This window comes from Schistocerca americana, chromosome 1 (genome assembly GCF_021461395.2).
Source record: "Schistocerca americana isolate TAMUIC-IGC-003095 chromosome 1, iqSchAmer2.1, whole genome shotgun sequence".
Classification (NCBI taxonomy): Eukaryota; Metazoa; Arthropoda; class Insecta; order Orthoptera; family Acrididae; genus Schistocerca; species Schistocerca americana.
In genome coordinates this window covers 211,732,167-211,758,996 of record NC_060119.1, presented here as the reverse complement: position 1 = coordinate 211,758,996, position 26,830 = coordinate 211,732,167, and the positions used below count along the sequence as shown (strand labels likewise).

Below are 26,830 nucleotides of genomic sequence, written 5' to 3'. Positions count from 1 at the left end.
GTGGAGGCATGGGTCAAAAACAATAACTTGACATTAAACTTTACAAAAACAGAAATTGTTCATTTTACCACAAAACAATCTGCACAGTCTATAAGTGGAATAAGGTATATGGACAAAAAATTAGAGACTGCAGACTGTGTCAAATTCCTTGGCGTGTTAGTCAATAAAAACCTGTTATGGAGTCGCCATGTGGACAACATACTAGGTCGACTGAATAGCCTTGTATATATTATGAATATCTTGTATAGTATTATTGATTTAGCTGTAAGAAAAACTGTATATAATGCATATTTTGTTTCCATCATTAGGTATAGTATAATTTTCTGGGGGTCTGAAAAAACAAATTTACTTAGAGCTTTTAGACTACAAAAAAGAATCATCCGGGCAATGGTGGGAGCAAAACCAAAGCAACACTGCAAACCTTTATTTGTAAAACTGGATCTAATGAGCATTCCAAGCATATACATCTATGAAACTCTCACTTTCACGAAAAGAAACCCACAACTTTTTGAGGGCAACTTCTTCTTGCATCAATATGATACAAGACATAGAACGAGCTACATGTTACCTACCCACCGTTTAAAATCATATGAAAAAACCCCATACTATATGGGCATGAAATTTGTAAATAAAATATGGAAAGATATGGATGACCCAAATGTAAAAGGCACCAAAAGAGACCTGGAAAAATATCTGAAAGATAAATGTTACTATAGTGTAGAAGATTTCATGAATGGTAACAATGCATTATAATTGTAATTAAAATACCTCTTTGTAGATGTTACACCATGTATATTATTAGTTTATTGTATTTTTAGTATTGTTATATATAGTGTAAAAACTGACAAGTCACCTATGTCACAATCTTTGATTGTATAAGGCATGTTATGTGATGATAAAAATTGAATTGAATTGAAAAGTTGCAGCTCTCACATTTCCACTGCTTTCTCGGTTTGGCAAACTTTTTGAGCTGGTGAGAGCAGTCATGGAGCTAAGTGGTTGGCATCATTTGTGATATACAAAATCTCCTACAAGATGTTGAAAGGTGATCCATGACTGATTTGCCCCATTTTGAACAATTGCCTCAATTATGGTATGCTGATCTTTGAGCACTGGGGCCTCCGTTTCTCTTGTAATTCCTGGTTCTTTAGAGGGAGATGGTCTGCTATTTTGTTCTTTGTCATTCAAGCTTGTTTGACTATACTGGGAGTGTCTGTGCTACCTAACCAGTGCCATTTAATGTGCATTGTTGGCACAAACCAACACCAACACCAACTCAGCATGGATTGTTGCAGCATCTTCCCCCTTCAAGTGAACATAACGAATTACCACATGATTTCTTGGCAACTCTAGTGGCGTACTGCAGTACAGTGGCATGGGGATTTCAATGTCTATCAGGATAGCAGGCACATACTTGCAAATCAACAAATAATTTTATTTTTTTTAAAGTGGAATTTACAACTTTTTGTCTGCCCATCATAATTAAATGCTGAATAGATCAAAAAGTATACTGCAATTATGAGTTTAAAATTTATTAGAATAATTGCCAAACCATGATGTTCATCTTTACATATGATATTGTAAACTGCAGTTATGAAAAACATTCCAGATCACAGCAGACAGCAGCATGCAGCTAACCACGAGCCTACTAAAAATGAGGAGTTCATTGTACAGATGTTCTCACCAATACAAACATCAATTTTTTGTGGCTGCCCAACACATTCCTCAGGTCACAAAACAAGAAGTTGAACCACACATCACAGAAGCACAATTACTAGTATTCCACAATGTATTCATTAATTGACTGTGTATAATGATGTTTACTTTTGTTGTCTACAAATTATAGAATTTAAATATTTTCCGTGTCCTGCTGTTTCCTGTACCTCACCATATTTATTATGAGCAACACTTTGGAATCCTATTCTGGGAAGTAGATCACTGCCCAGATGGACCACATTAATAGTCCAGCTGTACTCATGACTTACCGGTAGTGTGGCTTGGTGGCTCAACGGGCAAGTTCCAGACTAGTAATCCAAAGGCCAGAGGGTTCAATCCCTAGTCATGCCTACGATTATTCTTCTGTCCCTTTTGCCTCTGAGTAACTTGGTAATGAAAATCATGCCAAGTTGCTCCTTGGTTTGCAGTTAAAATTGAAATCTAATGCCCCTACACCTGCCTGTGTAAATCAGTTCAAAGCACAGAGGAAGCCAGAGGCAAAACATCTCCAGCAGGACAGAGTGTAGGAAAGCATCGTGCTGTTCAAACCAAAACTTTGGGTTGTTGACAGCCTTAATCACAAATTAGGCGGATCTTATGTTACTTGGCTGCAGTTTAGCATATTCCAACAATATTGCAATATTCAAAGTGAAAGTACATTTAACTTTTCACACAAAAAGCTTTTTGTGGAATTAACTGTTATGGAACCATACCCGTCCCATGTGGGCACGCATCTGCTATCTTCACTTATCAACTTCTAGAGCTACCTGACGTGTTAATGCAATTAAGAGGTACAATAACAGACTGTTGAAACCACAATCGTTTTGCTTGCTTCACTGTGTCTCCAATCATGAACAGAACAATGCATTCTGTGTACACAGTTAGGCAAGATTCCTCAAGGGACATTTCAAGTTTAGACTGCACGCACATTGTTACTTTACGGTGACAAGGGTTTCCAGCATGGGAAGTAGCTTGTTGAATTGGCATACACCAAAGTAACATCACTCAAAAAGTCCACGATTATACAGCAACTCAGAAGAGTATGCCACTGTCTCCACATAATCAATTTGCCCTCTTCATTTTCAATACAAACAATTTTTCAAATTCCTTATCCACTGTGCTGCACAAAGAAGGTGATCAAGGGATCTGAAATTGCACCTAGGCAATACCTTTAATGTTTTAGAGGAGGGTGAAATTTATCATGCTCTAAACCAGTTCTCTGATTCCACCCTGAATGCACAGACAGATCTGCAATGCGAGAGTCTTCTACCAAATTTTAAGGAAATAGGCATTACACCTATAGCCACTATTTTATTATTACAGGTCTTTAGCTTCCCAGTTTAGCCTGTTGCATTTTTCCACAATATGGAACTATATTTTGGAAAGACAGAATTTGTATTACCACGCAGGCTGTATTATTTTTTTACATTTTAACTGTCCAGTTTGTTTTATAAATGGGGCTCAGGCCATTCTACATTGTTGCCTATTTTTAAGTAGCTTTTAACACATGTTCAGCTGTCCCCCCACCCTTCACAATTTCTACAGCAACAGTTTTGTTTCCATTCATCTGACATCATTTGTAAATATCTTCCACACTGCGTTGCCTGCTGCCGCTGTACCACTGCCCTGCTCACAGCTCGGCAAGGCTCTTCTTGTTTGTTGGGTTGATAAACTGAAATTTTCTGGGTGCATTACTACTCTACAACTTTCTTTATTCCACATGGTCTTGATTCAGGTTTTGTTCTATAGGTCCTATACCACCCCTTTATTTTAACTATGGACTATTGCTTTTAGCATGCTCATTTTTACAACTGGACGTGAATGATGGGTAATGACTGTAAGGCAGTTACCATTTGGATGAGTTGTTAAATAAAATCTCTGTGAGTATAATTCAAGAATTGCTACATGATACTCTTTTTGAATAACCATCAGTTCTTCAAATCTTTGTTACTAATTCTGTCTAAAAAATTTTCTTTTTAATTTTTGTGCAGATCACCTTAGGATACGTCTTCAATTGACGTGAAACTGGTCATGACTTTCAGTAAAAGTATTTTGTAGCCAGTGTGTAACATTTCATTCAAAATGTGGAAATATGGTGCAGTTGCCTGCAATTTAAAATAACATGTTAATCAAGTCAGCATAGTTAAAAATCAATCATTTCTATCACACAGCTTCAGAAAATTAATAAACATGGTTACTGTCAAAGTAGCTCTGTTGAATGGTTTTTCTCAGTTCATGAAAATAGGGCATCATCTGCTACAATTGAATGACAAGAAATAGTATCATTTCTTTTTTATAAAAAGAAAAACTCCATTAAGTGAGCAGACAGCACAGGAGATTTGTTTTCAAACACAGTACAAAAGATGTAAGAAGCCTAGGGAACATTACTGATGTAGGTGTTGAGGGATTTGGTGTTACGGCCGGTTAGATTACCAAGCCTGTAGGCTATAGGGAAGACAGCATTGGACATAGAATGGGGTGGCAATTGATAAAGTGGAGATATTACTTCTTGTTGGTTGGTTTCACTTGGAATGAAGTTTGGGTGTGAGCCTCAGTGATATGAAAGTAAGCATCCAGTAAATGAGTTTTGATTTGGGGATGGGCCAGGTTAACTGAAACTGAAAACACAAGTTTAGCTGTTGAAGGACATCAGGGAGATGTTCACAAAGACTCCAACCCACAAAAATATAATCAATGAATCTGTATCAGGCCAAGAGTACAGCTTCTGAAACTTGTGAAGGGCCTCTCCCATGGAACACAGCCATACTTGTTCCCAAAGATGACCACTTTATTTGCCTACAAAAGTGGAGAAGTTTTGGGATAGGATGACACTATATAACATGATGATGAATATATTGTTGAGAGTTATTACAAGGATATTAAAAAGTTGGCAGTGATTCTGAAATATAGTCCAGCTCCTGTACTTCACTTAATAATCAAGTGTTATGGTCTATTACAAAAAATTGGAAATTTACTAGGTTAAAAAAAAAAGTGAAAAATGTGAAAAAAGTATTAAAACTATGAGAATACACAGATTCATGACTTGCAGGAAACCAGAAATGTGGCCCAGCAGGAATAGTGAAACAATTACATTAATTACAGACCATGGATGCAGGCAAACTAGACTTGAAAATAAAACTAACAGGTGTTTGAAAAAAGAAAATTGTAGAAATGAGTATAGCTTATTTAAAGCTCTCATATCATTACTTACTTGATGAATTTGTCTAGCTGTAAACATGCAAACAACAAATATGTTCAATTAGCAATTTTTATCACCAGGCTTCATACAGTGAGGAGAAGACACAGTTCCTGATGATCATATTATACAATACCGAACCTGGTGTTCCTCTACTCTAGAAAATCAGATTTTTTTAAAAATAAGCAACACACATTTTTGAACCAGTATGGATTGCCAGCTACGGATTTTACAGTAATTATAAATCCATTATTATGTTAATGTGCCCCTGCAAAGATCATAATAGAGTGAATTTTTTTTGTTAATCCTACACCCTCTTAGTTTCTAATTAATGATGACATAAGATGTGGTTGACCACAATTTCACATTATTCTTTTCATTCCATACCCATCAAACACAAACACATTATATTGCCCAATTATTTATTCAATTCATCTACACTGCTTAGCTGAACTTCTTGCAACAGATATTCCCCTTTGGCCCTTCCTAAATAGTAAATTAATAACTCACAGAGCTTCCCATATTCTATTTATATTATTTCCACTACATATTAAATTAGAAAGTGTTTGTCAAGGCAGTAAAATCAATTGTTTATTTAAATATGTACATTTAATGGACTTTATCATACATTAAATGTAGCTATTTACAAAGTGTGTAGTTTATATGTACATTCTATAAATAACAGAAGGATATAAAAGCACAGTGACAAAGATCTTAAGTACAGTAACTGATTGTGCGCAAGAAGGTCACTACATGTAAGGATTTTATACGCCTCAATGATTTCATCACAGTCAATGAACTATAATATTAGAAACTCACTTGTAAATGAAACTTCTTTATTATTATGAAACATAGCCATAATTTATTGTGTAAAATAAGAACATTACTTGCAATGCAGTCAGACAGCAAATGAAAGACATTCATGGCACCTTATTTTAAAATGCCATTTACACTTATTTTGTCTGATCACAAGCATAATGTTTTCCTGTACTGTACTAGATTACTGTATCTCTTTCCATTAATGGCGTTATTTGTACTTATATCTAGCTTAATGTGAATACTTCCCAATAATTAACTTTTCTTAAACACTATAATACAGAAAATATTCAACAATCTTATAAAGGCTCATCGTTGTTTTCAAAATCAGTAAACTGACAAAATAATATTTTGTATAAATGCCCACAAAAAAGCATCCATCACACGAATTCTGTTGTTTAAAAATTTATACTGGCAAAATTGTATGGCTCCAAACATTAACAATGCTGATTTTTCTTAGTTTCAAAGCTATTTATCCACTAGAGAAACTTTAACCTGCCATTCAACTTCACTGATAAAAATCATGTTTTGTCTCTGTTATTGCATAGAAGTGTCTTAACAGTACCTGCTCAATAGAACAGCTACTATTAATAGCAAAAAGCATCAGTGCAGAAACTGGTTTACAGACTCGCACTTCTAATGTGTGTTAAGAAATATGATGTAAATTTTATTATAAAATTTGAAATGAACTTTATTTATAATTAAGGAATTTCAAAAATTCTCTTATTTCCTTTTATACTTGAAATGAAATATCTTCAATATTACTTGTTGTCACATAAGTACGTCAGGAAACCCAACTGTATTTTGTCAATAAAAAACTCTTTCATAAAACCTTCAAATGGAAAGAAAACAGAGGCAGGATAACAGCAGTTACAATTTTTATATCACAAATGTGTCACAGTCAAACACAGTAACATAATTTTACTTTAAATATTCACAGGTTTTGAGACTGTAGTTCAATTGCTAAATATATACATAAACATCTACATCATGAAGTCTTCCAAAAAGATTATTATTTACACTACACAATTAAGTACATATTCATATAACAGTGAAAAAGAGGACAATATGGAAAACAGCAGAGAATGACAGCACCAATGAAGTTTAAATAAGACAATTATATGTTACATTAACAGAGTGTTAATTTATGGAATGCAGCAACACTGTCAAAAATACGTAAATAGTTTGTCATAACAAACAAAAACATATGAACTATAAATGTTTATTTTATACACACACAACGTAATGGTGCAAGTCACAGACCACAAATAACATTACTGCTTAATTGTTTGTCAATATATACAAATATATGAACTGAACAAATAAATAAATAAATACAGGAATAAATAAAACCAAATAAATGTTACTACATAAATAAATAACATATGAATACTGTTTGATTACACTGTGTTATATATATATATATATATATATATATATATATATATATGCTAAATGTATAAATAATACAAATTTAGTTTTACCTTACTAAAAGCAATTTTAACTGTAGTGCACATTACTGATCACATTTTCAGAAAGAATATCACATAACCATAACTGTATGTTATAAGGACAATGGTTCAAATAGCTCTGTCATTGGGCGACAAGTGGGGTTCACATAGTTACTGAGTAGTACTGTGACATGAAGTTGCATCACTATTTGTCATTCATTGGTTCATTTTTTGGATGAGTGATACAGATATTTTTTTAGTTAATCAGTCAAAGTCTTTCTTATTTTGTATTATTCTAATTAACTTGTTAGAATAATAATATTCAAAGCAAGTCTGTTAAAGTATGCACATAAGTTTCATGGAATGTATAATACAACAACCCTTTAACAATATTAAGAAGCATAATATAAGCAAAAAAAGGGGCAAGTGAGATCATGCAAATTACCTTCAGAGTATATAATTTGCAAATAATACAGTATACTGGAGGGAAAGTATACAAAAGTTTATGATTTTAAATATTTTCTATGCACGACAATTGGGGTGTCACATTCAGTTACAATCACTCACTGTCAGTCACCAAAACTTAATGAAATTTAAGTGCACTTCATCTTAGACAGAAAGCAATACTTTCACCCACTGTGAAAACACACAGTACATTGGATACCGTTAATAAAAAAATTATGATAGTACGAAGAGTTCTCATTGAAGCTAGGTATGAGAAGAGATACTCATTCTCAGCCCAGCCCTATCTCTTCTTATTTTTACTTGTAATAAACACATGTTCAACAACAAAACTCTATTGGAATTTTTGTTAACAACACAAAAATCACAGTGTATCCTATGGCTCAGCCCTTGGTATACAGCAGACATAAAATATAGACAATGTATAGTCAAAAGTAATTCCACAAGCGTGTAGAACAATAAAAATTTCTATATCTGTTAGAGTACAGCAATTTTGCAACCTACATCTTCGATTAGTTTTTAAATACAACTTGACTAATGAAAACCAAAAGAATATTCCTTAAAAGAAAATTAGGCAGAATGAGTTCTTAACTTTTAAAAATAAAGACTCAATGCTGGTCAGAAGCTAGGATGGCAATAGCACTGTTGAATGTTTGAAACTTGTAAACCACTAACATCTCAGTTCTGATGTGTACTGTATAACCTTCATAACACAATGCTAAATATAACAATGCGGAAGCACTGCTAAAGCATGAAGTCCACAGACACTAAAATCACACGTGAACTGATTTCAGAGGTATGTGACTGTATTTCAGAATGAAAGAATTGAACACCTATAGTACATCTGTTGTTAAATTCCAAGATATGAGGACCTAAATATGGGTGAAAAGTGCCATGGTTGTCCCTGTGCAGTTTGTAATATACTTTTGCTAAGTATGATTTGTAAAATGAAATTTCATGATAAAAAGTGCACTTTCAATGCAAAAACTGAATAAAAAGATAGTTTCCAATCACTTAAATTATAATGGAAAAAATATTTTTACGTAGTTGTCACTTTCAGTAGATTTTGTAAGTGACACGAAGTTCACAGGTCAATGTATTCTGTGCACAAAACATGCAAGAAGCTACAGTTGATAAGTAACTACGTGAAGTAACTGCACAAGGACCTCAACAAAGCAGTACTGACTATGCAAACAACACTACATTCTTCTTATATCATAACAAGCATCATGGCTTATATCTTTATACCATCCTTTCCAATGTGCACTAAGGACTATAAATACTGTCATAATGATGTATGCTCATGATATGAAGAGGGTGATGGGGAAAGTAAGAATATTTTCATATCTAATTCATCAAAAAGAATTTAATAATAGCACTTCACATTTACACAAGTGCTGTTATGTGAACTGAGGATTGTGATCAAAGGATAACAGAATTCAGTATTATTGGCAGTTTAACATGATAAACACATTTTTGAACATAACCAACATGCTACTGTTTTAAATGTCAACTTTAAGGCCATATGAAAACAATGTGAATATTTCCCATTACAACAGTACTTTTATTTTTCTTTTGATATAGACTTTGAAGATGGTGACTAATTAATTGAGCATCTACAGGGAAAAAATGGCTGCTGAACTACTGAGCAATGTAGGTTTTGTTGTTACGAATTATAAATTTAATAAGGATGCATGCAAGACAAAAGTGAAGGACTGCTGATAGGCTGACTCCAGTTGTCCACAGTGTGTATTCACAGAATTCGTGGACTAACATATTTTTCACGCCACCACAACAATGATTTGACTACATAATGCACAAATGTCAGAAAACTGTTTAAAAGAAAGGAGATGGCGATGTATACATATCATATAAAAGCAAAGTGTGCAACAAGGACTAAAAAAAAAAAAGAGTGGTGGCTTGGTTGAAGGGTAATCTAATGTACAAGTCAAAGAAGAATTATGACTCTGAAAGTTATTACACAAATGATATGAAACACATGCACTGTTAGTGTTGTTACTACCAGCCTGTCTCCATGACATGGGATGCTATGCTGTGAAGTTCATAATGTTTGTAGATGACTCAATTCAGAACCGAAAGTGGCAGGAAGAAATGCATAAAGCTCTCACAGTTTCATTAAATGCTGCAAGGATTTTTTTATCACTACAGCCAGAAAAATTTCAAGGCTAAAGTTCTAACTACAATTAAAAGTTGATGATTAACAGTTGACAATAACATTTTGCAAGGTCCAAGTTGCAGGAATCATGGCAAACAAAGTTATCTTTCACACTACTGTGAAATGAGCAGATCACAGAAGAATATTTCTTGTACAGCTGACAATGAGAAATGTATTTCTCCTGACATGTTCCTCATTGTTGGCCACAGAAGGAAATGCATTTCTCCTGACATGTTCCTCATTGTTGGCCACAGAAGGAAAGTGTTCTTATGGTGCACTGGATGAGTTTGTAAACAGTACCACTCAGATAATCACCACATACTTACTTGTGTTACTATTATGAGCATCAGGAACAATCTACAAGTAAAGTTATTTATTACTGTTATATCTGTAGCCCACAGTTGCCAACACAGTTCTCAAAAATTGTAAATACAGTGTTTAAATGTTCCCAAATAACACCATATTCTACAACAATATCTTTTCCCTTTTATATCTACGAGAATTGTAGTACATTCTGTCAACTTTTACTCAAAAGAAAAACATTCATCTCCTTTACTATCGCCAAGATTTGAAAGTAAATGATAATTATAATGAGGAACTGATACAACTTGGAACTGCCAAGTCAGTCACGCTGCATGTCCATTTCTCATTATGGTTTGTGACCTTCAGCATCTATCCAATATTCTCATTAACTTTGTTGTGGGGATGTGTATTCCTCATCTTAATTATTTCTTATTCATTTCTTTCGCTCTTTTCCCACAGAAAAGATTCCTGGATGTGAAATATTAAGCAGTGAAATGGCACCTTAATAATGCTCAAAATTATTTGAACTCCTTCAGTCACAAGGCATTATGAGTTAATGTCTGTCATGCTTTAGCGATCAAACTGCATACTGTGTCTCCAGATAATTATAAAGTATTAGTGATGTTATTTTACTGGTGTTACTATGCAGTGCTGTTAGTAGTTGTGGGTCACTCTACAGTTATTATATATCTCTATTGATCTTCTTCAGTGTTTCAATATCTACAGAGTTTTAAACTGTTTTATCACCAATAATCAAAAAAATATACATTTATAAGTAGTTGTGCTTAGCTGCTTTTTCTACACAAGTGCTTGTCAAGTAAAATCTAAAAGAGAAAGAAGAATTATTGATACAGCCACAGAAAATTCATGAATACAATCTGAGATAATGTAAGTTCTTTGTAAAGTTAAGTCAAAGAAAATTACATTCTCTCTTTAAAAGTACATGCAGAAAATGTTAAAAAATACTATCTGACACACTTGCTGCTTGCTACACAGGAGATTGGAACACTCGTCTGTAGGTAAAGTAATTTACAATATGTGTTTCCTATGTAAGACACTTAAGGTTTTGAAGAATCTGACAAAGAGGTAAGTTTTATGCCAACTACTGGGATGGATATGATCACCTTTGATACTCCCATTTTGATAATGTGCTCTTTCTTCTTCCAAGTGTTTGTTTATCTGTAGAGCTTTAAATAACACCTGTTAATGACAAATACTAATCACAAGTGATGAGCAACCAACTTTTGTATCTTTCATTGCGTGGTAAGTAAACAGTGCAACTCACTGAGCTTCTGGCAATGTGTGAGAAAGTTTCAGTAGATTCCAATGATATCCAGTATGGAAAGATCAAGCACTTTCTTGCTGGTACAATAACACAAATGCACCAAGTTGTTATTAACAGTGTGTCCAGAAACTTACTTAAATCCTCAATACAAGAGGCAGCAGTCATTATTGACATCCCTGAGAAACAACACACTAAATAGCACCTAGTAAATAAGAATGCTGATGCTTTCTGTGTATCTTCTGGATTTTCATTTAAAGTTTGTGTCAAGACAGTCGACATTCCTAAATAACTCTTGGTCATCACTTAGTGCAAAAGAACCAGTCCTTTAAAACATGCGTACACACATATACAAGCACACTGTTGACAAGTCAAGCTATAAAATTATATTTAGTGGGCATTATCACTTTTACTTTGTTTTCCGAGTTGTGGGGCTGTCAGGTGGAGTAAGAGAAACAGATTCACAGCGAACAGCTAGAGACTTCCTTGCTGTAGTCTTGAAAGATAGTTTCTTTAATGGTCTTGGTGATATGCCGTGAAGTCCGCTGTCAGCTGCAGATGCCACTTCATTGCCTGCAAACCAGACTCTAATACTTTCAGCTCCTGTGGAAAAGACTTTTATTTAATTAACATAAAACAGGCTGTCTGTTAATACAAATATCTGATATTTCAACAAAAATGAAGAAATTCAGTCACAAAATCAATTACAAGAATTCTAATAAACTTACTTTCAAATCTCTGCCTGTTTACATTTGTTACAGAGGAGTAAAAATACTTGATCGGGCCTGGCAATGAACACTCTAAATGCCATCAGCATACTCTCCTCCAATACACACTTATGCTTTGAGAAACTAGAGGAAAAACCCCATGGCAGATGTGTGATTAACACTGCTACTATATGTTTTTTGTGTGAAATGTGACTTAATTGTTGATTCTGAGAGGCTATGAAGAAGAAAGTACTGATCTGTCATATCCAATATGAACTACAAAACTGAAAATTCCCCCTGGGGTAGTGCTCTGTATGTGGCAGTATTGTCATGCAACAGAAGCCTATCTTCTTGAATATTTGTTATCCAAGGTAGTTAACACCCGATAAAAGATGTCATTAACTGTGAACTGCCATGTCCAGCCACTGTGAATGAGTCGTGGTACCTTAGCTACACGACTCTCGAAAGAAGCAAAAGAGTCAGTATGGCCTTTTTTAATTTATGCAGTCCGACTTCTAATGAAGAGATATCATTCCTTGCTTTGTCACTGTGGTGAGCTACGAGTATAATTTTCCACCCCACGTGACAATTGATTCCTACATATAACAATCTCTGTTAACTGCATCAATACCATTTTGTAAGTTGCACATTATTGCTCTAACTGTCCTTGTGTCAATGACTGTGGCACAAGTAGAGTTGAGCAGTAGACCTGCCTTAGACTATCACTCCGCATATCTGATGAAGATTACCAACTGTGCCATTGAAATATTATGTACAAAAATGGATTCTACACCTACAGCAAACCTCTGCAAACCACTAAGAAGTGCATGGCAGAATCGCTGCATAAATGCCTGTGTGTACCTTGTAATTAGTCTAATCTTGACCCCACGATTCCTGAGAGAGCAATACCTAGGAGGTTTATATTCCTAGGTTGCTCACTTACAGCTGGTTCTTGAAACTTTGTAAGTAGTAGGCTTCCTCATGATAATTTACATTATTTGCACCTATCTTCAAGCATAGGCCAATTCAATCCCCCCCCCCCCCCCCCCCCCCCCTCCCCCAGCGTCTCCATGCCACTCTCCCATGAGACAAACAAACCTGTGACTATTCACGTTGCCTATCTTTGTGTACATTCAATATCCCCCATTAGTTCAATTTTATATAGGTCCACATGCTTCAGCAACATTCTAGGAAGGGCTGCACAAGTGTTTTGTAAGTAACTTCTTTTGTACACTGCATTTTACTAGTGTCCTAATAATGAACTAAAACTTGTCTCCTGCTTCACATAAAATGATAAGCATGTATGAACATTCCATTTCAGATCCCTACTGATTGTTACACACAGGTATTTGAATGACTTGACATACTTCAATCGTGCCATACTGATATTGTAGTCACACAATACAAAATTTTTCATTCTTTGAAGGGCACAATTTTACATTTCTGAACATTTTGGGTCCCACACTTTTCCCTGGAACATGCCTGTAGTTTCTTCAACACTTGTTGACGACTCTCCAACCAAGGTAACAGTGTTTCTTACTACCAACACATCCTCAAAGCAGCAACTCAGCTGGACAATAAAAAACATTTCTTCTAAGGAAGCATTTTTACAGAGCAGCTTCAAAAGATATTAATGGATGAAAATAAGAAACAAATATGTGGACAGTCAGCTATTCACCTACACCTAACAGGTGAGTAGTGCACTGATGCACACAACAATCCAGAAAATAATGCTTGTGAAATATCTCAAACTAATTCAATCTAATCTCTATCTGTATCTCCACGTCATATATACTGATTTTATGGGCAGTTGCATGGTGTATGGGTGTGTGAGATGACAGGATTAGTGAAAATACATGTGAGACAAGGAGGGATAGAGAAAGCAGTTGGGGGGGGGGGGGGGGAGATGTGGAGAGAAACAAGAGGTGGGGAGGTGGGGGGAGGTGAGCAGGGAGGAATAGAGAGGAGGAAGAAAGGAGGGAGGAGGAAGGGAGTTTAGTGTCAGGGCATTGAAAATGACAGGGGAGGGAAGGGTAATGTTAGAGTGGGGAAGGGCCAGTCGAAAGATGGGGAATAGTATTTAGGCAGAGGGAGAACAGAGGATGAACTGGAGGCACAGTTCCCACCTGCGTAGTTCAGAGTTTCTTCTTTGTGGGTGAGGTGAAAGTTCCACAGAGTTGTGTGGAGCATGCTCAGCAACTGGGTGATCCAGTTTTTGTTTGACTAAAGACTGGCAGTGGCCATTCGTGCAAGCAGATAGCTGCTTACTTGTCATACCAACATAAAATGCTAAATAGCAGCACAACTGCTATATGACACGACTGCTTGCAAATATGGTCCTACCTCTGACAGGATAAAAAATGTCTGCAAATGAAATGCAGACGCATACGGTGGGTACATCTATTACACAGACCTCGAAAACCTGATTGTCTATACGATAGACGCGATGAAACTGTTTTATCAACACAGGCTGGATGTTTGAGGTCTTTTAAATTACTGAAGCCCAGTGCTACAAAATCACACAGAAATTTATGTCATGCTCACCAACCTCGAATCCTTGAATCTGATGGACTGCCACTGCAGTGGTGGTGGGAGTCCAATAGTGCTGCTGCTAGTGTTGAACTTGGTGCAGACGAACAGCTTGGTTCAGGACTACGAGAGCTCAGTGATGTCCCTGTGGAATGCCAGCACATTATAAAGTTGTCTAAAAATAAAGAAATACAAATGCAGTATAAATCCAGATCATGTGATGATTTCATGGAAGGCTGGATCACATATAAGAAAATTAGGTTGCTTCTGTTTTCTAATTATTAACAATTTACTGTTAGAATAGCGAGTGCCTTACATTTATGAAACATGTTCACAAAATGAGCATTCATTCACATTAAGCACAAAGAACGAGCACTGAACAGCTACTGCTGCAGGTGAACTTGCCTCAGCTCTCTGTTTGTAAGTTCTTGTTGCACTATCAACTATACTGATTCACCTGAGCAGCTGAAATATCGAAAAACTGAGATGGATATCTCTTATGAAATTAGATTTACAATTCAATTTAAATACATGAGAGATCACATGACATTCAGTGTAAATTCAAAGAGGTTCGCCAAAGAAGTGTTATAGATGAGTTACACATTTGGTAATGGTGTTCAAATTTCAACATTAAGCAAATTATATCCACGATAAAGAATGGACTGGCATTCAGTCACTCAACAGTAATGAACTGCTAGATTTAGTTAATGAGTTCATGAAGAATGTTTGCTGAACATCACTCAGCAGTCTTGGTGAACATTTTCTACACATTAACTATACCATCACCATGAAATTGTTTAATATCCTTACAGGTGAACTCAAAATGAAGTATGCGTGCTTGCATTTATATTTTGGGATGATTACAGATATTTCTCTATACACACATAGGCTTTGGTGTAGAAACTTATGTTTATTATTCCAGAATTTACAAATAACTTCAAGTATTGAAGATCTTTACAAAGCAGATAAAAAAGCTCAACACTAAAATGTCATCTCAGGCACTACTGGCAACCAATTTTTGGACAAAAATGCCGTATCTTATTGATTTTATGGCCTGAGTTGCCAACACTAATGTAATATCAAGAATCTTCAGATTCTCCTGTCATCTGTTTCCTTATTGATTCATCTTCCATCATATCACTATATCACCTATGGCTGAAAAAGTCCTACAACTTCTGCAAAATTTTGACTGGGAGTGTTTCGACTACTCACCTATGATCCTAGACTGGAAAATCTGTTTTACCCATTCACCTACAAAGATAAGATAAGAGAAATATGGGCTTGTACAGAGGCATATAGCAAATTGATTTTCCCTTGCTCTATCTGCAAGTGAATGGGACAGGAAATGACTAGTGTGGTGGTGCAAGGTACCCACCATACTGTGACTTGCAAAGTTTGTGTATACATGTAGATTAATGGATTTTTATAATTCTTTGCTAGGGGAAATAGTTTTACAGTTGTGGAAAGACACTGTTCCTATCTTCTAGTGTCTCTGTGTCAGAAAAAGATGAAGCACGAATACAGTAATTCTTTACACAATATGACAGACATTTTAATTTAAGTGGCAATAATGTAAGAGACAGAAAATAAAGGGGATTCCTCAGCAGTTGCCATTTAGTGGACTTTGTGTGTGTGTGTGTGTGTGTGTGTGTGTGTGTGTGTGTGTGTGTGTGTGTGTGTGTGTGTGTGTTTTTTTTGGTGGTTGTCGGGAAAGGCAATAAGGAATAAAATTACAGTGACCGTCTCCTGATAGGATACATACTGGTGTCAAATGAAATGATAGCTGGCATCTTCACAATTAGGTTATAAAAAACAACTGCAGATACTAAAATCTACAAAAATTAAAATTACAGACAAGAATATTTAGTCTTATGAAAGAAATTATATGAAAAATGTGATGCGCATGGAAGGAATACAGTGGAAATTTTCAATGATCTTGTGAAGACATTTTATATTTTAACCCATAATATCTTAAGAAAACCTGAAATAGTATGGCATTTTCTGAAATGTCATGAAAAGGATGAAACAGCCATCAGCTAAAGAACCTGAGAGAAATGATGGAAGAAAGCTCAACAAGAAGCAATAAAAAAACTTCAACAATTTTACATAACAACAATTATATAGCAAACGTTAAATGATTCACTACTTAAAGCTTAAGCCTTCCAAAAACTAGTTTAGTGGCATTCTTAAATACATTGATGGGAAAAAACTCAACACCTTCAAGGACTGTGTTCACTGGCATACTTGAGAGGTGATAGTGTTGGCGATTCCCTTGTTACAGTCATCAGTGATCAAATGATACTCAGGAGGCACCTGTACACCCGCTGTTTTGACTCTGCGCACACTAGTTGTATTTAAAATTTTTTGAAATATTTTACCTTATTTCTACTGGAAAGTCAGCAGCTATAACAGATGTTAAAATTTCTTATAATAAAACATTCCCAACTACATAAATACATTTATTTATTTACTGGTGACCAGTTTTGATCAGTCCTAGGCATCATCAGACCACTTACTCTACAAAGAGATTAACATGAATGTACCTAGAGGAATGTAAACTAAAAGCACAAAAAGAAACACAGTACATCAAGTATGTAAAAGAAAGAAAAGCTATAGCCATGGGAGTCTGCTGAAGCTGGCAGGAAGCACACACCACTCCAGGACTCATGTAACTACTCTGCACGACACAATTTACATCGCTTAAATAGTGGAAGGTCCACCCACCATCCCCAGCATTACATTATTGTCAGCCAATGATCATCCAACATGTTAAACGGAGCCTAAATACTATTATTTGTGTACAATATTTATGTCCAGACCATAAGTATATCGAAAATACAAATAAGCTTTATCAAACCATAATATAAAACTTAAAAGTGGATGAAAAGAAAGAAAATAAGCTATTAACATATAAAAATAAGCATGGTGCCCTCTATAGGGCCCTGTGTGTAACAACCATGCAGTAAAGATGTTTAGCAGGGACACCACCAGTAATGTCCGCCCCCGGTAGCTGAGTGGTCAGCGCGACAGAATGTCAATCCTAAGGGCCCGGGTTTGATTCCCGGCTGGGTCAGAGATTTTCTCTGCTCAGGGACTGGGTGTTGTGTTGTCCTAATCATCATCATTTCATACCCATCGACGCGCAAGTCACTGATGTGGCATGAAATAGAAAGACTTGCACCAGGTGAACGGTCTACCTGACGGGGGGCCCTCGCCACACGACATTATTTATTACCACCAGTAATAATGGTAAGTTCTGAAAATCAAGGCATTATGATTACACATCAAAGATACATCAGTGGATTGCCAGTAATCAATATACTCTCATCGAGATCAATATGTTACTGCTACCAATCAGAGAACAAAATAGTCATTAAATGTTGAATATTATCTCTGTCACAATTATATTTGAAAATACTGTATCCTTTAACCATTTAAAGGTGTCATAAGCAAACAATATGAAGATATAAAACATTAGTGCCCCTACCGAGCGAGGTGGCACACTGGACTCTCATTCGGGAGGACGACGGTTCAATCCCACATCCAGCCATCCTGGTTTAGGTTTTCCGTGATTTCCCTAAATCGCTCCAGGCAAATGCCAGGATGGTTTCTCTGAAGGAGCATGGCCGACTTCCTTCCCCGTGCATCCCTAATTTGATGAAACCGAGACCTCGCTGTTTGGTCTCTTCCCCCAAACAACCCAACCCATTAGCGCCCTTCTATATGGATAAGTGTATAGCGTATGTCAGGTATAGATGGTGATAAAAATATTACCTACATTATTTTCTTTATTTTTACTCAATTTTAAGTTTTATAATTTGGTTTGATAAAGCTTATCTATATTTTCAATATAATCATCTGCACATAAATATTGTACATTGAGTAAGCGGTCTGATGATGAACGGAACAGTGGTTGAAACTGGTAACCAGTAAATAAACAGACATCTTTATGTGGTTGGGACTGCTTTGTTATATTAAAAAAATACTAACTGTACTCAGTTTAGAGATTAAAAATGTTTGGAACATTCGTTCTAGGGAACAATAATGTTGAATGGGGTCACACCGTGAGCCTGTCGGAAGCTGGCTGGATGTATCAACAGATTGCTTCACATGTTGGGCACAATGTATCATTGGTGTGTCACTGCTTCAACAGTGGTCTGTGGAACATTTCTACACCTGTAGACCAGATTCAGGACGTCCACATAGTACGAACACACATAAAGATCGATGCATTGAGCAAGCAGCAGTGGCTGAACGATCATCATCATCATCATCATCATCATCATCATCATCATCATCATCATCATCATGTGTGAAATCTGGGCACATGTTGCACCTGCTGTGTCATCAGGGACCATGATGAGAGTAGGTTCTGTCTGTATGTGAGTGATGGATGTACATGGCACAGACCTGGTGAATTGCCTTTCCTAGAGTGCATTCACCTACAACACACAAGCCCCATATAAGGCTTCATGCGTAGGCCCACCAGTTACATCTCATGGTTGTATTTTGTGTTCCTGCAGGGTAAAGTAACCAGTGCCTGCTAAAATACACAAGCTGTTAACCCCATGATATTGCGGCTTCTTCAACAAGAAGACGATGCAATATTTCAGCCGGACAACGCATTAATATACAGCAGCTAAACGCAACGCACTCTTCGTGGTGTACAACAACTGACCTGGCCAGTAAGATCACCAGATCTCTCACCAACTGAACATAAGTGGGACATGAAGAAATGGGAACTTACGCTTTCTCCACGGTCTGCAAGAAACCGTTTCTGAACTGCAACAAAAGGCACAAGACGCTTGGGACATTCTATCATAGGATCTCACTTGGCATCATTATGATCACTTGCATGTGATAATTTGCAGCTGGGTTGTCACCAAAGTATACTATGTATTGATGCAACTATTTGGGCACCCATTACTGTGACAATATTTCATTTGGTCTGAATTTGTTATCATGTACTCTTATAATAATGAATTACTTGTCACCTCACTTGTCAATAAAAGGACCTTGTTCCTGAAGGTGTTCCATTTTTCTGGCAGTATAATAATCAGAAAGTTTCTGGAAAGGAGGTAAATGATGTTAACATTGCCTAGGCATTAATATGGGATTAAAGTGTGATAACCGCACTGATCAGCTCTCTAAGAATCCACATTCTTCTTGTTTTGTCCTATGAACTAATTGCTCATTATGTTGATACAAAAGAAAAAAATTGCTGCCATCCTTTCCTTTTCCCTGATATCCTATAGAATATTATGAGAAAATGCCATTAAAAGCAGTGAAGTTATTATATCACAGAATTAAATGTGATGGTGATCTGTAGAGTCTAATCAAATATCATCTCACTATGACTATGAAATTCAAAACTATTTAGCTACAAAACTAAAGCTTTGAATTCAAGTTGTTCTTATGCTACTGCACAACATAAAACCAGACACCACACACTGATAACAAAAATGCATCCAACATTGATCGTACTTTTTGTAAACTGATTTTTTAGGTCTATAAGCTATACTTTAATATTACATACCACCATGAAAATAAATTTGCATACAATATTATCAGCAACTACCATTTCTGCATAGTGATAATAGAGATTGAGTCTACTTAACTACTATAGCACCAACACACACAATGAAGGAATTACCTTAACCTAGTTAAGATCTCAATCTGCTGTACAGAAATGGGCAAATTATGTAGTCATAAAAATATCTGTTAACATTCCCAGTGAATTACAGCCATTTTCTCTGTGAATTGCTTGAATTCTATTGAATTCTATGAAACAAATGTGTGTGTGTGTGTGTGTGTGTGTGTGTGTGTGTGTGTGTGTGTGTGTGTGGTCAGGACTGTTAAAAACCAAGTGACACACACTGTATCACAACAAGGTACATGAAAACAACTAACTTATGATTTTGCGGAGAAAAAAGTGATCTTTTGTTGCTGTATACATCAACAAATGGACAGTTTACATCATATTCAAGTAATGACAATTTAGGATCTTAGCTGACAATCATCTCTTATTTCTGTATTTGGTACTACACTCTACTAAACCATGCCACATTTCTAAGTAAAATGCTTATTAAACACTCATAATTGTTACATCTAAGGCCAACTTTTTTGAAAACATTCTCCCTACAGTACTATCACAGCAAAGGTGCTCAAAAAATACTTTTCAATCAGAGGTATTACATGGATGTTTTGACACATGCCTTTAACAAGTGTTATTGTAACATGGTCAAAACAACCTCACTTACTCTCAACTTATCAGTCTCATACATAGACATAGATTTAAATAACGATGCTCCTTCTACTGTCCACTTGCAGGAAAAGAAATATCATTTTAAAAAAGGTATTTGGAAAGATAAACTGAAAACATGGGAAACCTGTCAAATATTTTTTCACTGTAACATGCTGTATTAGCAAAATGCTGGATATACTTGAGATGGGGCACTTGGTTACATTCTAAACCATGAGTATTAATTTCCATATATAAAAGAGAGTGAATGGAAATCATAAACAAACAAGAATATTTTAACAATATTATGTGATAGTGTACAACTTATAAAACATGTTTCTGTTTTTCACAACTGAATCCCTGAGAAATCCACCGATACAATAGAATCAATGTAAATTGAGATCATTGTCTTATAAATTATCATGCAGGCTTCTGAGAGACAGGAAGTTGCTTCACAAAAGAGCAAAAGCAAAAGGAATGTACAGAAAGAATGGTCACTTCAGAGGCTCTTTTATAAAATGTGCAAAGCAGAAGAATACTACAGCCAAAACTTAAATTACATAGAATTATAATGAGTGGGAAAGATTACTGCTAAAACTAAAAATCAAAATAGGTGGCTGGTGAATCACATACAAAGGAAATTAAATTGGAGAGACAATGTGCAACTTACACAGATAAAATGGAGGAAAGAAATGTGTAGAAGTAAATAGAGTTCATTAGTTAAATGCTCCACATATCATATTCACACTTGATCTTACAATGCTGAACGACAACATTTTCGTTCATGTATTCCACTACACCACAGAAAGAGCTTCATTTGAAAATGCTTTTGGAGACATTTTATTCTTGTGTTTAAATTCTGAAGGAGTTTTATAGCAATACATTTCACTCCTTTCTGTGACAAAGGCGTAATCTAGAGGATAATGTACACTGTTCCTAAAATTATATCTGTCAAAATATCTCCTGCTTTCAACTCACACGGATTGTTGACAGTGAATTCCAAAAGTGAACAAATACAATTTGCGGCTGTGATTAATACTCCCAATTTATCAAAGATGTGGAACTGTGAAGTTCACAGGTAATTGTCAATACTATTCTTTACTTTTTTTTATATGTAACAGAAATTACTATGAAATATTACATACTGGTAAATTATGATCAAGTGGACAGTTACAAACAGGTTATGTGCTGTAGAGTCAGCTACCATCTCCAGAATTCTGGAATACTGGAAATGGTGGTAACATCACATATTTCTAGATAATGTACATATCGTGTTACACGGTTAAGTGCACACATAGAGGCAGGATCTTAGTCTGAAAATAAAAGTGTGCGCGCACACGTGTGTGTGTGTGTGTGTGTGTGTGTGTAAATATAAGTTTTCAAACAGCACCTTGAGGCATATTCATAAAGTTTTTGTTCGAATGCTTGATTTTTATTCTTGTTATAAAGATTCTAAAATTGTCAAATTATCTAGTGAAGTAAATGTGACACGTAAATTAAAAAATACTTCCTAATGTGTGAAGCTGTATTCAGTTGATAGTTAATGGAGGTATATTCAAAGGTATATTCCAGTTGTAGCTTGTGAAAATAGTGGTAGAGTTTTGGACTGTTACATTCAACTAATTAAAGTAGCTTGTCAAATTAGAGTGGTAATGTTTGATCGGAAAGACACATGTAAACAGGAATACAGGAAGTTTCAAGTGGCCATTTTCCATCTAATGAAACATACACAGTTACTGTTCTATATTCTTAGGGTTATTTGCATGTTTCTCTTCATATTTAAACATGGAACATTTAGACATTACTGCGCTTCTGAATTCCACACACTAAAAAAAATCTGTCAGATAACATTAATTCAATTTACAATATCAAAATAACTAATACATGCATTGGACATAACCATCTCCCAAACATTTTAAAACACTGCTTGTATATAAGACAGTAAAAACTGCACACCCAACAAATGTCAAGAAACAATGCAGTATATTTCACGGGATTTATGTATTTTAAATTATACATTTCATACTCACAAACAGCCAGAAAAAGGTCTTTATACAATAAACCAGATATCCAAAACATACAAAATCCTTAGCTTATGTAGAGTCTATGGTCTTCAAAGCCAACACACACATACAATTTTAGTTACACAATATAGGCACAGAATGGACATTAATGTGAAAGCACCCTGACACTACAAATGGATACAGGAACTCAGGACAAGTCACTATAGCACACTGACATAACAGCACCACACACAGGTGCTTACCACTATCTGCATTATGTAGCAGGTTGCATTCGTCTTGTCAGCTGGGCACTCCAAACTGTCCTGAATATCCTATGAGACAGATCTGCATTAGGATGTTCCTCAAGTTCCGTCAGTTCATAGAGCACTAAATTTAAATACTATATCTCTGTAAACACACCTAAAATATTAATTTTTATGTGAAGTGTTATTATCAACTTACTTTTTACTAATTGCATTGGCTTTATGACCAGATTTCAGAACAATGGAAAGGAACAAAAGGTGGCAGCAATAGTAGGAGAGAAGGGAGTATACCTGGGGGAGAGAGAACGAAGCATATGAGAGAGACAAAAGGTGTGGCGAAAAGGAGGAGAAGAAGAAGGCGAAATAAGGAGGAGGAGGAGGAGGAGGAGGAGGAGGAGGAGGAGGAGGGAGAAAATGAGGGGGAAGGAGAGTGGATACGGGAGGAGGGGCAGAGAACAGCAGTGGGGTGAGAGCCGGAGAATGGATGCGGTGGGAGGGGTTGGAGAATGGCGGAGGGGTGATGTTCGGAGAAGGACGGGGGAGACAGTCTGAGAAGGATGAGGGGAGGGTCAGAGAAGGACTGGGGAAGATAACGATGGGGGATGAGTGGAGTATGATGCAGGATGAGTGGAGCATCATAGGGGAGGGATGGGGCACTGAGGATGGGGCAAGAAGGATGGAGCAAAGTGGATGGGGTAAGGTGAAGGGAGGGAGAATGGGTGGAGGACTGAGGATGGGTGGGAAAGGGCGGATGGGTGGAAAAGGGTGGATGGGTTTAGAATTAAGGATGGATGGAGGAGAGAGGAGATTGGGGAGGAGGGAGGAGGAGAAGGAGAGTGATGGAGAGGGAAACGGACAGGGAGTGAAGGGAGGAGAGAGAAGGATGGGAGCACACGTTAGAAACAGCAAATAAGGTGGAAAGATGGAGAGAATAAAAGGGTAAGGAGAATACGTGAGTGTGATGAACAAGTAAGGAAATTGAGAATTCTGTTTTGCAATGGGTGATGAATAGGAGAAAGGAAGGGTTGGAAATGGGCAACAGGTAAAAGTCAACTAATTTATGTATACCATGATATCATGGTTTTTATTTCTTAAGTGTGCATTAAAGTTGTTCTTGTTTGGCACCTTTTAAAATTTTTTATAATTTTTCTTGGTCTATCCCCCAGTTAGGTTCCGTCCCATGTATACATTTAAAATCTGGGCTCATGTATGGTAGGGGGAGGAGTATTCCTGGGCCTTCAAAATCGGAAAAAGGCTATTAACTTTGCTAAATATTATTTCTAGATGACAAATCATTATCCGATGAAGGTGGTTTTCTTCTTTTTAGCCCCTTAACTGAGTGCACTCTCATGTCATAGATTGACCTGGTTGGGAGATGTAATTGGGCAGTTATCCTAAGACAGGAGAGCAATGTCAGAGCAAGCTGAGCAGTTCAGTTTTATGGCCCAACTCGGACCACCTCAATAGCCTTTCACTTTCAAGAGGTAGGTAGCAGTCACAGCAAGAAGAATGTCTTAATCACCAATTCATCAATGGAAGAAAGTTTACTTACTCGAGTATTACTCCCATGAAATATACCTGTCATACAAATGATACAGGGTTTCTTCTATAACATGGAAGTGTGTCTATTAACTGTACATTAAAGTACCACACTATCTGTGCATGAAGTGATGATTTATTGGGAAAAAGTCTGAATACCAACACAGGAGCTCAAAAACGGGGTACCAAAACTAGTAGGTTAATACCAACAATAGAGGCAACTAAAAGCATGTTGAAAGATTGTCAGATGATAAGTGAAAAGAAACAGATCTTGCTCATAAACTAGATGCCGTTTTTGATTCAGTTAATGCATTAAATATTATTACTACTGAGGATGATAAACAGTTTTTGATCAACCAATAATTGGAAGAACAGTCAGGGTTCATGCATGGAATCCATTATCGGCGATTTGAGAAAGAGAGAAGACCATGTGAGTGAGAAGAGGTGGCTGAGAAGATAAATGTTATAAGAGGAAAGAAAAACCAACTACTCATTCAATGTTGTGAATTTTAATTACACATATTTCAGCCATATAAATTGCTATCCTTCAGATCTTTCTTCTCATTTTTCCTTCAACTGCCTTGCTGTACTGGTGATGGCAAGTTCTAGTAGTGTTGAACCAGAGTTACTTGATTTTGAGGAAGCTCTGGAAACATATACTATCTCAAAAATTCAATCACCACAATGTAAAAAAAAGAGACGAGGATGTCAAGCAGCAATGATTGCCAAATCTCTCTCTGTGTACCAGGGCCTATCCATCACACATGGTGGTTAACAAAAGTCCTATACTGCTTGAAAATAGTTGTGTTCTGGGATGAATTTGAATTATCACCACAAGAAGAAAAGACAGTTTCTGGTATTTTTATTTTTCTTGTCAGAATGTATGTTGAAGTGTGGTTTTCTGCTCCTAAGACAGCCAAAGTACTACATATGGATTCCAGCTTTCGAAGCTTTATAAATACCTGGTTATCAACTGTGGTGTATCTCTCGTACAACTTCACACAAGATGAAATTTCATTTATGGTACATGTCCCCTCAATCAGTTGCCTATGCATTTTTGTTCTCAATTTGTCTTCCAATTCAACAATGAACATGGTCAATGAACCAAATAATGAGGCAGAAACATAAGACACGTTAAAACAGATCAAGCAGGAATCCACCAAATCCCAAAAATCATCAGTAACAGAATCAAACCGTATGTTTCAAATAAAACATGGCTATATTTTACGTGACTGAACTTGAGTTCCTTAAGACAGATCTTTCGCAGTGGCATAAAAATGAAAGATTACAACAACATTCTAGAACTACAATACAGTCGACAAAAGAATATCCCTGACAACTGGAAGTGCTGTTGCCACCTTTCAACTGTGAAGTGCAAATGACTGCAGGCAAAAGCAATAGTCATCTTCTCATCCTACTTGTCTCTCAAACATTATACAGGGTGGTCCATTGACCGTGACCAGGCCAAATATCTCACGAAATGAGCGTCAAACAAAAAGACTACAAAGAACGAAACTTGTCTAGCTTGAAGGGGGAAACCAGATGGCACTATGGATGGCCCACTAGATGGTGCTGCCATAGGTCAAACGGGTATCAACTGCGTTTTTTTAAATAGGAACCCCCATTTTTTATTACATATTCGTGTAGTACATACAGAAATATGAACGTTTTAGTTGCACCACTTTTTTCGCTTTGTGATAGATGGCACTGTAATAGTCACAAACGTATAAGTACGTGGTATCACGTAACATTCAGCCAGTGCGCTTCACGTACATTAACCGTGTTAAAATGGACCATTTACCAATTGCGGAAAAGGTCAATATTGTGTTGATGTATGGCTATTGTGATCAAAATACTCAATGGGCGTGTGCTATGTATGCTGCTCGGTATCCTGGACGACATCATCCGAGTGTCTGGACTGGGCAATAAGAGACCGGACAATAAGAGAGACATGAGATTTCTATGTTAAACAGGCATTGTATTGCTTAACTAATCATCAGAATAGGAAGGTAAACCAATTTCAGAAAACTTAAATCTAACTGTATGCTTCAGTACAATAAATCAATGAATAAATGTGACTTGATACTAATAGTGACATGATGTGTGCAAAAATTCCTGATATGCTATAAAAATGTTTTTCACATAT

The 26,830-nt window shown here is 36.3% G+C and overlaps 1 protein-coding gene across 1 annotated transcript in view; it reads right to left on the bottom strand.

Annotated features, from left to right (window-relative positions):
* Nucleotides 1-7,162: 7,162 nt before the first annotated feature.
* Nucleotides 7,163-26,830, bottom strand: part of LOC124601302 (probable Rho GTPase-activating protein CG5521) — a 253,206-nt gene continuing 233,538 nt past the window's right edge. The window contains exons 39-40 of the mRNA XM_047136237.1: nt 14,658-14,783; nt 7,163-12,005 (exon numbers count right to left, since the gene is read on the bottom strand). Of these exons, the coding sequence (XP_046992193.1) occupies nt 11,812-12,005; nt 14,658-14,783 (320 nt within the window). The 3' untranslated portion in view covers nt 7,163-11,811. The remainder of the gene's footprint in view (nt 12,006-14,657; nt 14,784-26,830) is intronic.